The sequence below is a fragment of the Salmo salar genome, chromosome 01 (genome assembly GCF_965601325.2).
Source record: "Salmo salar chromosome 01, fSalSal1, whole genome shotgun sequence".
NCBI lineage: Eukaryota > Metazoa > Chordata > Actinopteri > Salmoniformes > Salmonidae > Salmo > Salmo salar.
The window spans coordinates 7,102,501-7,114,562 of NC_138291.1; the positions used below are offsets into that span (position 1 = coordinate 7,102,501).

The following is a 12,062-nucleotide window of genomic DNA, read 5'->3' on the forward strand; positions in this document are numbered from 1 at the left end:
ATAGAAACTTAAAAATATATATTTTTAAATGTGAACTACATTTTTATTTGGGAAGATCAACGTGTATGACGGCATGTTTCAGTTCCGCCAATATCCAACAACTTCACACAGCCATTGAAGAAGTGGGACAACATTCCACAGGCCACAATCAACAGCCTGATCAACTCTATGTAAAGGAGATGTGTCGCGCTGCATGAGGCAAATTATGGTCACACCAGATACTGACTGGTTTTCTGATCCATGCCCTACTTTTTTTTTTTAAGGCATCTGTTGACCAACAGATGCATACATCAACAAATGTGAATTTCCTACGATACTTAGTACGGTTGAATCATTTCCCCATCATTCAAATAATATCAGGCTTTATTTACATACAGTTGAAGTCAGAAGTTTATATACACCTTAGCCAAATACATTTAAACTGAGTTTTTCACAATTCCTGACATTTAATCCTAGTAAAAATTCCCTGTCTTAGGTCAGTTAGAATCACCACTTTATTTTAAGAATGTGAAATGTCAGAATAATAGTAGAGAGAATGATTTATTTCAGCTTGTACTTCTTTCATCACATTCCCAGTGGGTCAGAAGTTTACATACAGTCAATTTGTATTTGGTAGCATTACCTTTAAATTGTTTAACTTGGGTCAAATGTTTCAGGTAGCCTTCCACAAGCTTCCCACAATAAGTTGGGTGAATTTTGGCCCATTTCTCCTGACAGAGCTGGTGTAACTGAGTCAGGTTTGTAGGCCTCCTTGCTCGCACACGCTTTTTCAGTTCTGTCCACAAATGTTCTATAGGATTGAGGTCAGGCCTTTGTGATGGCCACTCCAATACCTTGACTTTGTTGTCCTTAAGCCATTTTGCCACAACTTTGGAAGTATGCTTGGGGTCATTGTCCATTTGGAAGACCCATTTGCGACCAAGCTTTAACTTCCTGACTGATGTCTTGAGATGCTGCTTCAATATATCCACATCATTTTCCTACCTCATGATGCCATCTATTTGTGAAATGTACCAGTCCCTCCTGCAGCAAAGCACCCCCACAACATGATGCTGCCACCCCTGTTCTTCACGGTTGGGATGGTGTTCTTTGGCTTGCAAGCGTCCCCTTTTTTCTCTAAACAATACGATTGTCATTATGGCCAAACAGTTCTATTTTTGTTTCATCAGACCAGATGACATTTCGCCAAAAAGTACGATCCATGTGCAGTTGCAAACCGTAGTCTGGCTTTTTATGTTGGTTTTGGAGCAGTGGCTTCTTCCTTGCTGAGAGGCCTTTCAGGTTATGTCGATATAGTACTCGTATTACTGTGGATATAGATACTTTGTACCTGTTTCCTCCAGCATCTTCACAATGTCCTTTGCTGTTGTTCTGGGATTCATTTTCACTTTTCGCACCAAAGTACGTTCATCTCTAGGAGACAGAACTCATCTCCTTCCTGAGTGGTATGACAGCTGCGTGGTCCCATGGTATTTATACTTGCGTACTATTGTTTGTACAGATGAACGTGGTACCTTCAGGTATTTGCTCCCAAGGATGAACCAGACTTGTGGAGATCTACAAAAACATTTCCGAAGTATTGGCTGATTTCCTTTGATTTTCCCATGATGTCAAGCAAAGAGGCACTGAGTTTGAAGGTAGGCCTTGAAATACATCCACAGGTACACCTCCAATTGACTCAAATGATGTCAATTAGCCTATCAGAAGCTTCTAAAGCCATGACATAATTTTCTGGAATTTTCCAAGCTGTTTAAAGGCACAGTCAACTTAGTGTATGTGAACTTCTGACCCAATGGAATTGTGATACAGTGAATTATAAGTGAAATGATCTGTCTGTAAACAATTGTTGGACAAATGACTTGTGTCATGCACAAAGTAGATGTCCTAACCAACTTGTGAAATCAATAGTTTGTTAACAAGAAATTTGTGGAGTGGTTGAAAAATGAGCTTTAATGACTCCAACCTAAGTGTATGTAAACTTCTGACTTCAACTGTATAACACTATACAAAAGTACATTTTTGACATATCTATATAGTTTTTGAAACCCACAGTATGAATGATCCAGAGTTGCTTTACTTTCCTAAGTGTTGTCCACATTTTGCCTTTTTATTCCCATCTTCTGAGAAAAGATCTTTGTCCTAATGTTCCATCTTCTGAGAAATTATCTTTGTCCTAATGTTCCATCTTCTGAGAAAATATCTTTGTCCTAATGTTCCATCTTCTGAGAAAATATCTTTGTCCTAATGTTCCATCTTAGAGATTATCTTTGTCCTAATGTTCCATCTTCTGAGAAAATATCTTTGTCCTAATTTTCCATCTTCTGAGAAAATATCTTTGTCCTAATATTCTTTCTGCATCTATAACCAGGTTTCCATTCAACCTTTTTATTCCATTCCCATCCTTGGCCTTAGCTATCAGAGACTATTCCCAGCTCTGTGGTAGACATCGAAAGGAATATGTTCTCTATAATAGACACAGAAACAGACAAGGGGGAGGTGTAGGGATGTACATCAAGCATACCATACCTTCTCACAGGAGACCTGAGCTCCAGTTGGATGATATGGAGGCCAGCTGTGTAGAAATCAGACCACACGCAAGAAACACAGTATCTAAAAATCTGTTTTCGCTTTGTCATTATGGGGTATTGTGATGTCATTATGGGGTATTGTGATGTCATTATGGGGTATTGTGATGTCATTATGGGGTATTGTGATGTCATTATGGGGTATTGTAATGTCATTATGGGGTACTGTGTGTAGATTGATGAGGGTAAAAAACTATTTCATCAATTTTAGAATAAGGTTGTAACGTAACAAAATGTGGAAAAAGTCAAGGGGTCTGAATACTTTCCGAATGCACTGCATATACACGATACAAATAGGAGAAGGTCTTGAGAGAAATTGCAAGCCAATACAGGTAACCACAGTTAAAAACAAAGTTGATCGCCAGGAAGCAGATTTCCATTACCTTTATTAACAGGAAGTTGTTTTATGACATTGTGCAAGCAACCTATTGGTCATGACAGTGTTTCCCAACCCTGGTCCTCCAACACTACACATTGTTGTTCTAGCCCTACACCTCATTGAGGCAAGGTAGCCTAGTGGTTAGAGCATTGGACTAGTAACCAAAAGGTTGCAAGATTGAATCCCTGAGCTGACAAGGTAAAAATCTCTCGTTCTGCCCCTGAACAAGGCAGTTAACCCACTGTTCCTAGGCCGTCATTGTAAATAAGAATTTGTTCTTAACTGACTTGCCTAGTTAAATAAAGGTTAAATTAAACAATTTAAATTGAGGACTTGATGATTAGTTGAATCAGGTGTGCTTATTGAGGGTTACAATAAGAATGTGTACTATAGGAATGCTGCCACTCTGTGGCTCGTTGGACACGCCCATCCCTACTAACCCCACCTCCATGTCAAGAGTACCAAAACATGGAGGAGAGAAAAGATGATTTGAAGGTGGAATACGATTGTCATTGCAAGGACAAAAGCGAAAACAAGTTATTTGATCAAATCAACTTTAAGATTGAATGCAAACATCAACTGAATGCTTTGAAAATCATTTTCAATGTGTTTGAATTTATACATATTTTTCAAACAATTCACTTTTTTGTTTACATATTTTTTTTTTTTACATTTCAGTTTCACCATGCATTACTTCACAATTATTTTTTTTCCCATTTCCGTTCTTTTTCTCTTGGGCCAATTATTTTTTTACTCAAATTGGCTCCAAGACTTCTCCCCTGTGTGCATTCTGATGTAGCGTTAGATTACTTGATGTGGTGAAGCATTTCCCACAGTCAGAGCAGCAGTAAGGCTTCTCTCCAGAATGTTTCCGCAGGTGTCTTTCAAGATATGATGGGAATGGGAAACTCTTCCCGCAGTCAGAGCAGGAGTAAGGCTTCTCCCCTGTGTGAGTTCTCCGATGAGAGGTTAGATGACTTGATGTTGTGAAGCATTTCCCACAGTCAGAGCAGGAGTACGGTTTCTCTCCAGAATGTTTCCGCAAGTGTATTTCAAGATATGATGGGAATGGGAAACTCTTCTCACAGTGAGGACAGTGGTGAGGCTTTTCTCCAGTGTGCGTTCGATGGTGCACGTTCAAGCCACTCAGTTGAGAGAAACTCATCCCACAGTCAGAACAGGAATAAGGCTTCTCTCCAGAATGTTTACGTAGGTGTCTTTCAAGATATGATGGGAATGGGAAACTCTCCTCACAGTGAGGACAGCGGTGAGGCTTCTCTCCAGTGTGCGTTCGATGGTGCACGTTCAAGCCACTCAGTTGAGAGAAACTCATCCCACAGTCAGAGCAGGAATAAGGCTTCTCTCCGGAATGTTTACGTAGGTGTCTTTCAAGATATGAAAGGAACGGGAAACTCTTCTTACAGTGAGGACAGTGGTGAGACCTCTTAGCTTTGCTCACTTTCCGATGTTGCTTGACTGAAGCAGGCAATGTCTCAACTTGGTCAAAGGAGATAGGGGTCTTTCCTGTGTGAATGACAGCAGAACAACAGGTGAACAGGTGTAACACAATCATTGCATCAAATTAAAATAAAAGATGTGCCCAATTAAGCAGTACTGAAAATGGATATAGAAAACTCTGCTTTAAGTGTATGGAGATATTTGTACCTTTTTATTTTATTCTACCTAGGTTCATCTGCTTTATTTTTTTATTTTATTTATCCTTCATTTAACTAGGTAAGTCAGTAAAGAACAAATTCTTATTTACAATGACGGCCAACCTGGGAACAGCAGGTTAATCGCCTTGTTCATCAGTAGCAGAACGACAGATTTTTTTTACCTTGTCAGCTCATGGATTCGATCCAGCAACCTTTCGGTTACTGGCCAAACACTCTAACCACTAGGCTACCTGCTGCCCAGTATGGAGATCCATGGTGGAGCTACCTAGGTTTCTCTGCTTTAAGTGTATGGAGATCCATGGTAGGTTTCTCTGCTTTAAGTGTATTGAGATCCATGGTAGGTTTCTCTGCTTTAAGTGCATGGAGATCCATGGTAGGTTTCTCTGCTTTAAGTGCATGGAGATCCATGGTAGGTTTCTCTGCTTAAAGTGCATGGAGATCCATGGTAGGTTTCTCTGCTTTAAGTGCATGGAGATCCATGGTAAGTTTCTCTGCTTTAAGTGCATGGAGATCCATGGTAGGTTTCTCTGCTTTAAGTGCATGGAGATCCATGGTAGGTTTCTCTGCTTAAAGTGCATGGAGATCCATGGTAGGTTTCTCTGCTTAAAGTGCATGGAGATCCATGGTAGGTTTCTCTGCTTAAAGTGCATGGAGATCCATGGTAGGTTTCTCTGCTTAAAGTGCATGGAGATCCATGGTAGGTTTCTCTGCTTTAAGTGTATGGAGATCCATGGTAGGTTTCTCTGCTTTAAGTGTATGGAGATCCATGGTAGGTTTCTCTGCTTTAAGTGTATGGAGATCCATGGTAGGTTTCTCTGCTTTAAGTGCATGGAGATCCATGGTAGGTTTCTCTGCTTTAAGTGTATGGAGATCCATGGTAGGTTTCTCTGCTTTAAGTGCATGGAGATCCATGGTAGGTTTCTCTGCTTTAAGTGCATGGAGATCCATGGTAGGTTTCTCTGCTTTAAGTGCATGGAGATCCATGGTAGGTTTCTCTGCTTTAAGTGCATGGAGATCCATGGTAGGTTTCTCTGCTTTAAGTGTATGGAGATCCATGGTAGGTTTCTCTGCTTTAAGTGCATGGAGATCCATGGTAGGTTTCTCTGCTTTAAGTGCATGGAGATCCATGGTAGGTTTCTCTGCTTTAAGTGCATGGAGATCCATGGTAGGTTTCTCTGCTTTAAGTGCATGGAGATCCATGGTAGGTTTCTCTGCTTTAAGTGCATGGAGATCCATGGTAGGTTTCTCTGCTTTAAGTGCATGGAGATCCATGGTAGGTTTCTCTGCTTTAAGTGCATGGAGATCCATGGTAGGTTTCTCTGCTTGGAACTATAATGCTACATTTCCCTTTTCTTCTTTTTTAAGGATAATGACACTATGACACAGTATATGATACATGCCATTTGCGTCACTACAGACCCTGGTTCGATTCCGGGCTGTATCACAACCGGACGTGATCGGGAGTCCCATAGGGCAGCGCACAATTGACCCCAGCGTTGTCCGGGTTTTGCCGGGGTAGGCCGTCATTGTAAATAAGAATGTGTTTTTAACTGACTTGCCTAGTTAAATAAAATAAGACATTTTTTGCAGACGCTTTTATCCAAAGCCACTTAGTCATGCGTGCATATGTAACAGGGTTAATTATGTTTCCACTTGCCACTGCAGAAATGTGTATTTAATGGCTATGTATTATAACTGGTTGGTGAAAGTTAGATGTCAATAAGGTGTAATGTCATTGACCATACTTGAAGATAGGGGGAAATCACGAAGGTATTCCCAGTCTGATATGGACATGCAAGCGGTAGCTCACGTTCTGAAATTATGTATTCTATTTACAATGTGTACGAGTTCTACTACCACTGGTGAGCGCCTTTAAACGGAGATGAATCAACTCTTTTTTTAAATTTTCTTAATACTCTGACAGGCCTAAAAATACTACTTTAAAACCTGCTTTTACCATGATCAACAGATTCACCAATGTCTTCCTTCTCCTCTTTGTTAATGATGACATTCAGCCCCAGTGTTTGACTGCTGTCTGCCGTCTTCACTGACGCCATCTCTGGACTCTCTTCTGTGTGAATGTGAACAGAAGACCATGTCAAAAGCTGCAATATACATACCATCAAAACTATAGTATTGAAACTAGTCAACTTGCAGGGATAAAAAAATATATATATATATATACAAAAATCATGTCATAAAGTGGCAGGCAAACAACTAAATAACCCAAGTATGTCTTTTCATCTGCCGTGCTCAAGCCACAACAGCAAATGAAAAATAGGATTGTGTCTTAAAAATAATAATGTAATCAATCTGTCCGACTAAAAGTTAAGTATGAAAACCAGCAGACACTGTTGCTCTCGGACTAGAAAACCTGCTCTCCTACCTGGGTAATCATCACATTCCCAAATCTTCACTTCCTCCTCTTTATCTTTCGTGATGACATTGAGCAGGAGTGTTTGACTGCTGTCTTTCACTGATGCCATCTCTCCTGTGATGCACACAACCTGTAAAATCAAAAAAAAGTCTGCATGAAATGCAGGACTGTTATGTAATTTGATGGCTTCTCCCCCCCAATCCCCCCTTCCCCAAAACATGTGTAAAAAACTGTACTATAAATTGTGTCTTCCTGTATTATGCTGATGCTAAAATGTTTATTCTATTCTACTGAGCCGTTTATGTTGTTATTCTGATCTTTAATTATTTATTTCTTGTTACATTGTCCAGAAGGAACCTACAAGCAAGCAAGCCTTGTATGGTGTATACCATGTGTATCCTATACATACGACCAATACAACTTTAAACTGTCCCTTGCTTAAAAAAATAAATCCCTTATTTTCCGATGTATTCAATTGTTGCTACGGAAACATAGTTCCCTATCCCGGGCTGGCTAAGCTACTAAATAAAGTCTAAAATTGTAAGGTGCATGTAGCTGGCTAACGTTAGCTATTTGGGTTTTTATCTAGCCCAGTAATGGACTAAAGGAGCCTGACTTTACTCTTTAAGCTGTATGCTTCCCAGGTGAAACAATTGGCACATATATCCAGTCCAGTCTTCCCTGTGGCTCAGTTGGTAGAGCATGGTGTTTGCAACGCCAGCATGGTGTGGGTTCGATTCCCACGGGGGGGCCAGTACAATAAAACTAACAAAAAAAATGTATGAAATGTGTGCATTCACTACTGTAAGTCGCTCTGGATAAGAGCGTCTGCTAAATGACTCAAATGTAAATGTCAAATGATATATTACTACAACATTCGGTGATGTTGTTGTTCGTTTTGGTCTTTGGCTGTTCGTGCCCACACATTTTGTTTGTTTGTTGTTGAGGCAAGTCAAAGTTCAGTAGCTGAAGGATACACCCCTTTGTCAGTGATTGGTCAACAGTACCACTCCTAGTAGGAGTGGGAAAATTAAGTGTTGGTTGTCATTCAAGGAGAGAGGACTAGTTTCCATGCAATTTTTTTCACTTGAGAAATACTGCACAAAACATCTTAGGTAGATGTAAAATTGCGTGACTAATACCTTTTCGGCAAAGCTGTCAGAATTAATGACAGATTCCTTGATTTATCGTTGATTAATTAAGACTATTTTGAGGAAGTGTTTCTGGCTATGCTGTTGCTACGGTGGCTCAACAGGGACAAACAGTAATATTGCCGCTTTTTTCAAGTTTTTCAAGCAAAGGTCATTAGAGAGTATGTGAGCAGACGATCGCTTCTCTGAGCCGAGTTCTGCTAGGAGCAAACTGAACCTGTATGCGGACACCTTCATAGTCCAATGACCTTACATGCTCTCTTTAGAGGCGAAATGGCACTGGCAGCCAAAACAGCCAAATACTCCATCTAAACTTGAATAAATTCCCAATTGCGGTACGGTTTTAGAAACACAAGGCCCTCTACTTTCATATCACATCAAAATAATTTCACAAATGCAAAATATACACTTACTTACCGTATGGGTTTTAACACAGTGGCAGCCGAAAGTATATATATATATATATATATATATTTTTTTTTTTTGTTGTCTACATGAGTTTATTATGGATAAGAGCAGAAATATTTTTTATTGTTGTCAAAAGGCAGTAAACCATCAAAATACCGTGTCACCAGAATAAGACCCTTGACGTTTATTGGAAAGGTGCATCAAGCTCATACCGTGTACTTCCACCACCCTGTGAAATTCATCATCATTGATTTAATTTGTAGCCTAATAAACTGGATGGTCTGCGGATCTAGTGGTAGGACCCACACGTCATCACCTGACTCAAAGTTCACTCTGATATGATACTTCCCACATAATTACATTTTACTGACACAAAAATAAACCCCACCATGTCGAACGAACTAATTATCTATTGCCATTTATAAAATTGTACCGAAACGTTCAGTTTCGATAACAGCTGTAGCGTTTGTGATTTTCTTTTATACACTACGACTTTATATTAAAAACAGTGGATGGAAACGCGGTTACTGAGAAGATACTATCGTCAATAGGCGCTAAAGGTAGTTAGCGTCAATATGAATGGGTTATGTTTTAGCCAATAGATTTCGCTGGTTTAACTACAAAATATTTGATTTAGCTAGTTACCTAGCTACATATTTTACTTACTTGTGAGCTACAAAAAGTATGTTGTGGCATTGTTTACTTTAGCTAGTTAAGAGTTGAGTATCATTAGCTACCGCTAGGCTAGCTAGGCTATGCCTGGCCATTTGCCTTTCCAACAGACCCCTTCAAATGAGGGGGGATTCTTACCTGAAAGCCTTGTTTTGGTAGCTAAAGCGAAATCATAAATTCTTTTTGTGAAGTTATTTGTTCATTGTTTGATGAGTAGTGTTATTTATGCCTTGACATCGCTTCCAAAAAAAAAAAGATTCAAAACAAACGCAATGTCAACTTCCGCATTTTCTTCTTCGACAGACTAGGCCTGTTGTCAAGCTACACAAATGTAGACGTCCGCCACCTGTTGTGCGGGAGTGTGAATCACATGCGTGATATAATAATTGTGCAATATTGAATTCTACTCATTCGCAAACCAAACAACAACACACACACCAGAATGGGCAATATAAATGGAACGGAGTCAAACGTGGTTTCCATCTGTTTGATGTGTTTTTGATACCCTTCCATTTATTCCATTCCAGCCATTACAATGAGCCCGTCCTCCTATAGCTCATCCCACCAGCCTCCACTGACACACACACATAAAATAGCCATAGTTTAGCATTTCTGACCATCAAGTTCTCTAAATGAACAAAGATTATTAGCCTGTCCATCAAAGATGTTCGAAACCATAATTTGAGTTGAAAATGTGCCAAATTTATTGGAGTATTTTTATTCGGTACATGGAAATGTAACTGCAAAAGGCATGTGCACTACGTCAACACACGCAGCCTTTTATCTGCAACGAGTCAATTTGATAGAAACACATCTCTGGAGGGAAAATTAGCATATAGTTTTGGGGATTTTAGAATATTCTCATGAAAATCTGTCTCCAATTGGATGGAAACCGAGCTACTGTTCTGTGAATCAAGGTAAACCGACTCAATCTTGCTAGATGTTGATTTAAGAGATGAACTCATCACCTAGATTGTTCTACCATTGTACCACAGATAGAACAATGAGACAGATAATTAACTGGGTGTATAAATGTGAAGCATCCGGTTGGCATATTTGGTAGTGAGAGGAAGGCCAGTGGCCAGCAGTGGGAGAAAATTGAACGAGATGGATTTTGGCCGATATTCAACTCATTTTCTCATCAATGAAACATTTGATCTCCATACAATTTTCTGTTTCCAAAACTAAAATCTGTAACAGAGTGCACAACATTTGGCAGACTTACCTAGTTGTTTATGAATATAACTTTATTTAGGACGAGTGCACTAGATAGTGGGTGTTTTCCTAATGAACGTTATTCAGTAAGGGAAAAATGGTCTTCATCTTCTTTTTGACGGTAGCTAACTAGCTTGTCCCAAGTAGATATCTAGCTGGCTGGCTAATTCACAACTCACAAAAAAACGTACTTGGTTTAAATAGCTACAAGTTGATTTCTTTGCAAGTTTTCCCACTACGAGTACTCCTTCTGTGAATCAATTTTTTTTCACGATAAGAAACATATGTCATCAATAAATACCTTGTTTACTGTAAAATGTTGTCTTGTTATTTTGTTTAGGGGCAGGAGAAGCTATATAACGAATGATTATGCAAAGCTAATTTCCCCCTTGATTATGAAATTGTTGAGCTGGAATCTCATGTGTTTGTTGTCAAAGATACTGATAACGACTGCTATTATTACAAAGATGAGGAGGCTATGTGCTGCAATACTGTCCGGAGGAATGAGACGATGCATTTGGAGTAATTAAGGCATGGTGAGGTACACGTCGTTATCAGTAGTGGGCTGTATCCATGACTACCCATGCAATCAATCACCAAAGCAATGACATTTACGTCATTTAGCAGACGCTCTTATCCAGAGCGACTTACAGTAGCGAATGCATATATTTCATAGATTTTTTTCTTCTCCGTACTGGTCCCCCGTGGGAATCGAACCCACAACCCTGGCGTTGCAAACAACTCTACCAACTGAGCCACACGGGATGACCACTAGCATGATGTATCAAACATGCTAGCTACCAGCAATGAAACAAATCTATAGCTGGGTTTAACACATCTGGCATGAAGCAGCATGGCTAGTTAACGTTAGTTTACCAATGTGTCCAGCCATAATACATCCAAGGGTATGTGCTGCACAATCAATAGAAGCCAATCATTTGTGACGCTGGGTCATTTCAAGGTAATTTATCGAGCTGTAACTCTTAATAAATGATGGTAGATGTCTGTAAAACATTGTATAGGAGACTACTTGTGTTCTGTTGCCCTATGATCGGATAAAGTCAGAATACCACAAAATATAGTCTACTATAAATTATATGCATCTTCAGAAAATAGACCAAACTCAAAAGGTTGTAGATGTATTAATTGCCTGTTTAACATGGTGAAAAATATAGAACATATCAAAACCATGAAAGTAGAGCATTTGATTACATTGTGCATGTATCCCCTCAATAGGATAATGGAACTAAACAGAAAGATATACACCAGGTGTAGCATTAGAGCAGAGCTTCAACACATCAGGTTTCAGAGGGCAGCAACTGAACATGTTTCATAGGATAAAGTGTGGGTCTTTATTCTGTTTCATAGGACAGGACAAAGTGTGGGTCTTTATTCTGATGTTTCATAGGACAGGATAAAGTGTGGGTCTTTATTCTGTTTCATAGGATAAAGTGTGGGTCTTTATTCTGATGTTTCATAGGATAAAGTGTGGGTCTTTATTCTGATGTTTCATAGGACAGGATAAAGTGTGGGTCTTTATTCTGTTTCATAGGACAGGATAAAGTGTGGGTCATTATTGTGATGTTTCGTAGGACAGGA

General features: G+C 39.4%; 1 protein-coding gene across 2 annotated transcripts; it reads right to left on the reverse strand.

The window, feature by feature from the left end:
* Nucleotides 1-2,954: 2,954 nt before the first annotated feature.
* Nucleotides 2,955-9,552, reverse strand: LOC106603387 (uncharacterized). 2 transcript variants are annotated; one of them, XM_014197044.3, is made up of 4 exons: nt 9,387-9,552; nt 7,027-7,147; nt 6,598-6,711; nt 2,955-4,488 (listed from the first exon to the last, which is right to left on the reverse strand). In XM_014197044.3, the coding sequence occupies exons 2-4, from the start codon at nt 7,124-7,126 to the stop codon at nt 3,719-3,721; spliced, it is 984 nt and encodes a 327-aa protein (XP_014052519.1). In that variant the 5' UTR covers nt 7,127-7,147; nt 9,387-9,552; the 3' UTR covers nt 2,955-3,718. The 2 variants fall into 2 exon arrangements, with proteins under 2 accessions (XP_014052519.1, XP_014052578.1); XM_014197103.3 differs by having other exon boundaries at nt 7,027-7,167.
* Between the last annotated feature and the right edge of the window lie 2,510 nt (nt 9,553-12,062).

Bases quoted from the DNA above. Each gene is read 5' to 3' on its own strand.
- LOC106603387 (XM_014197044.3), bottom strand. From the start codon at position 7,126: ATGGCATCAGTGAAAGACAGCAGTCAAACACTCCTGCTCAATGTCATC. The intron at 6,712-7,026 runs GTAGGAGAGCAG...ACATTCACACAG, and splicing joins GGAATGTGATGATTACCCAG to AAGAGAGTCCAGAGATGGCG. The intron at 4,489-6,597 runs GTAAAAGCAGGT...TCATTCACACAG, and splicing joins TGGTGAATCTGTTGATCATG to GAAAGACCCCTATCTCCTTT.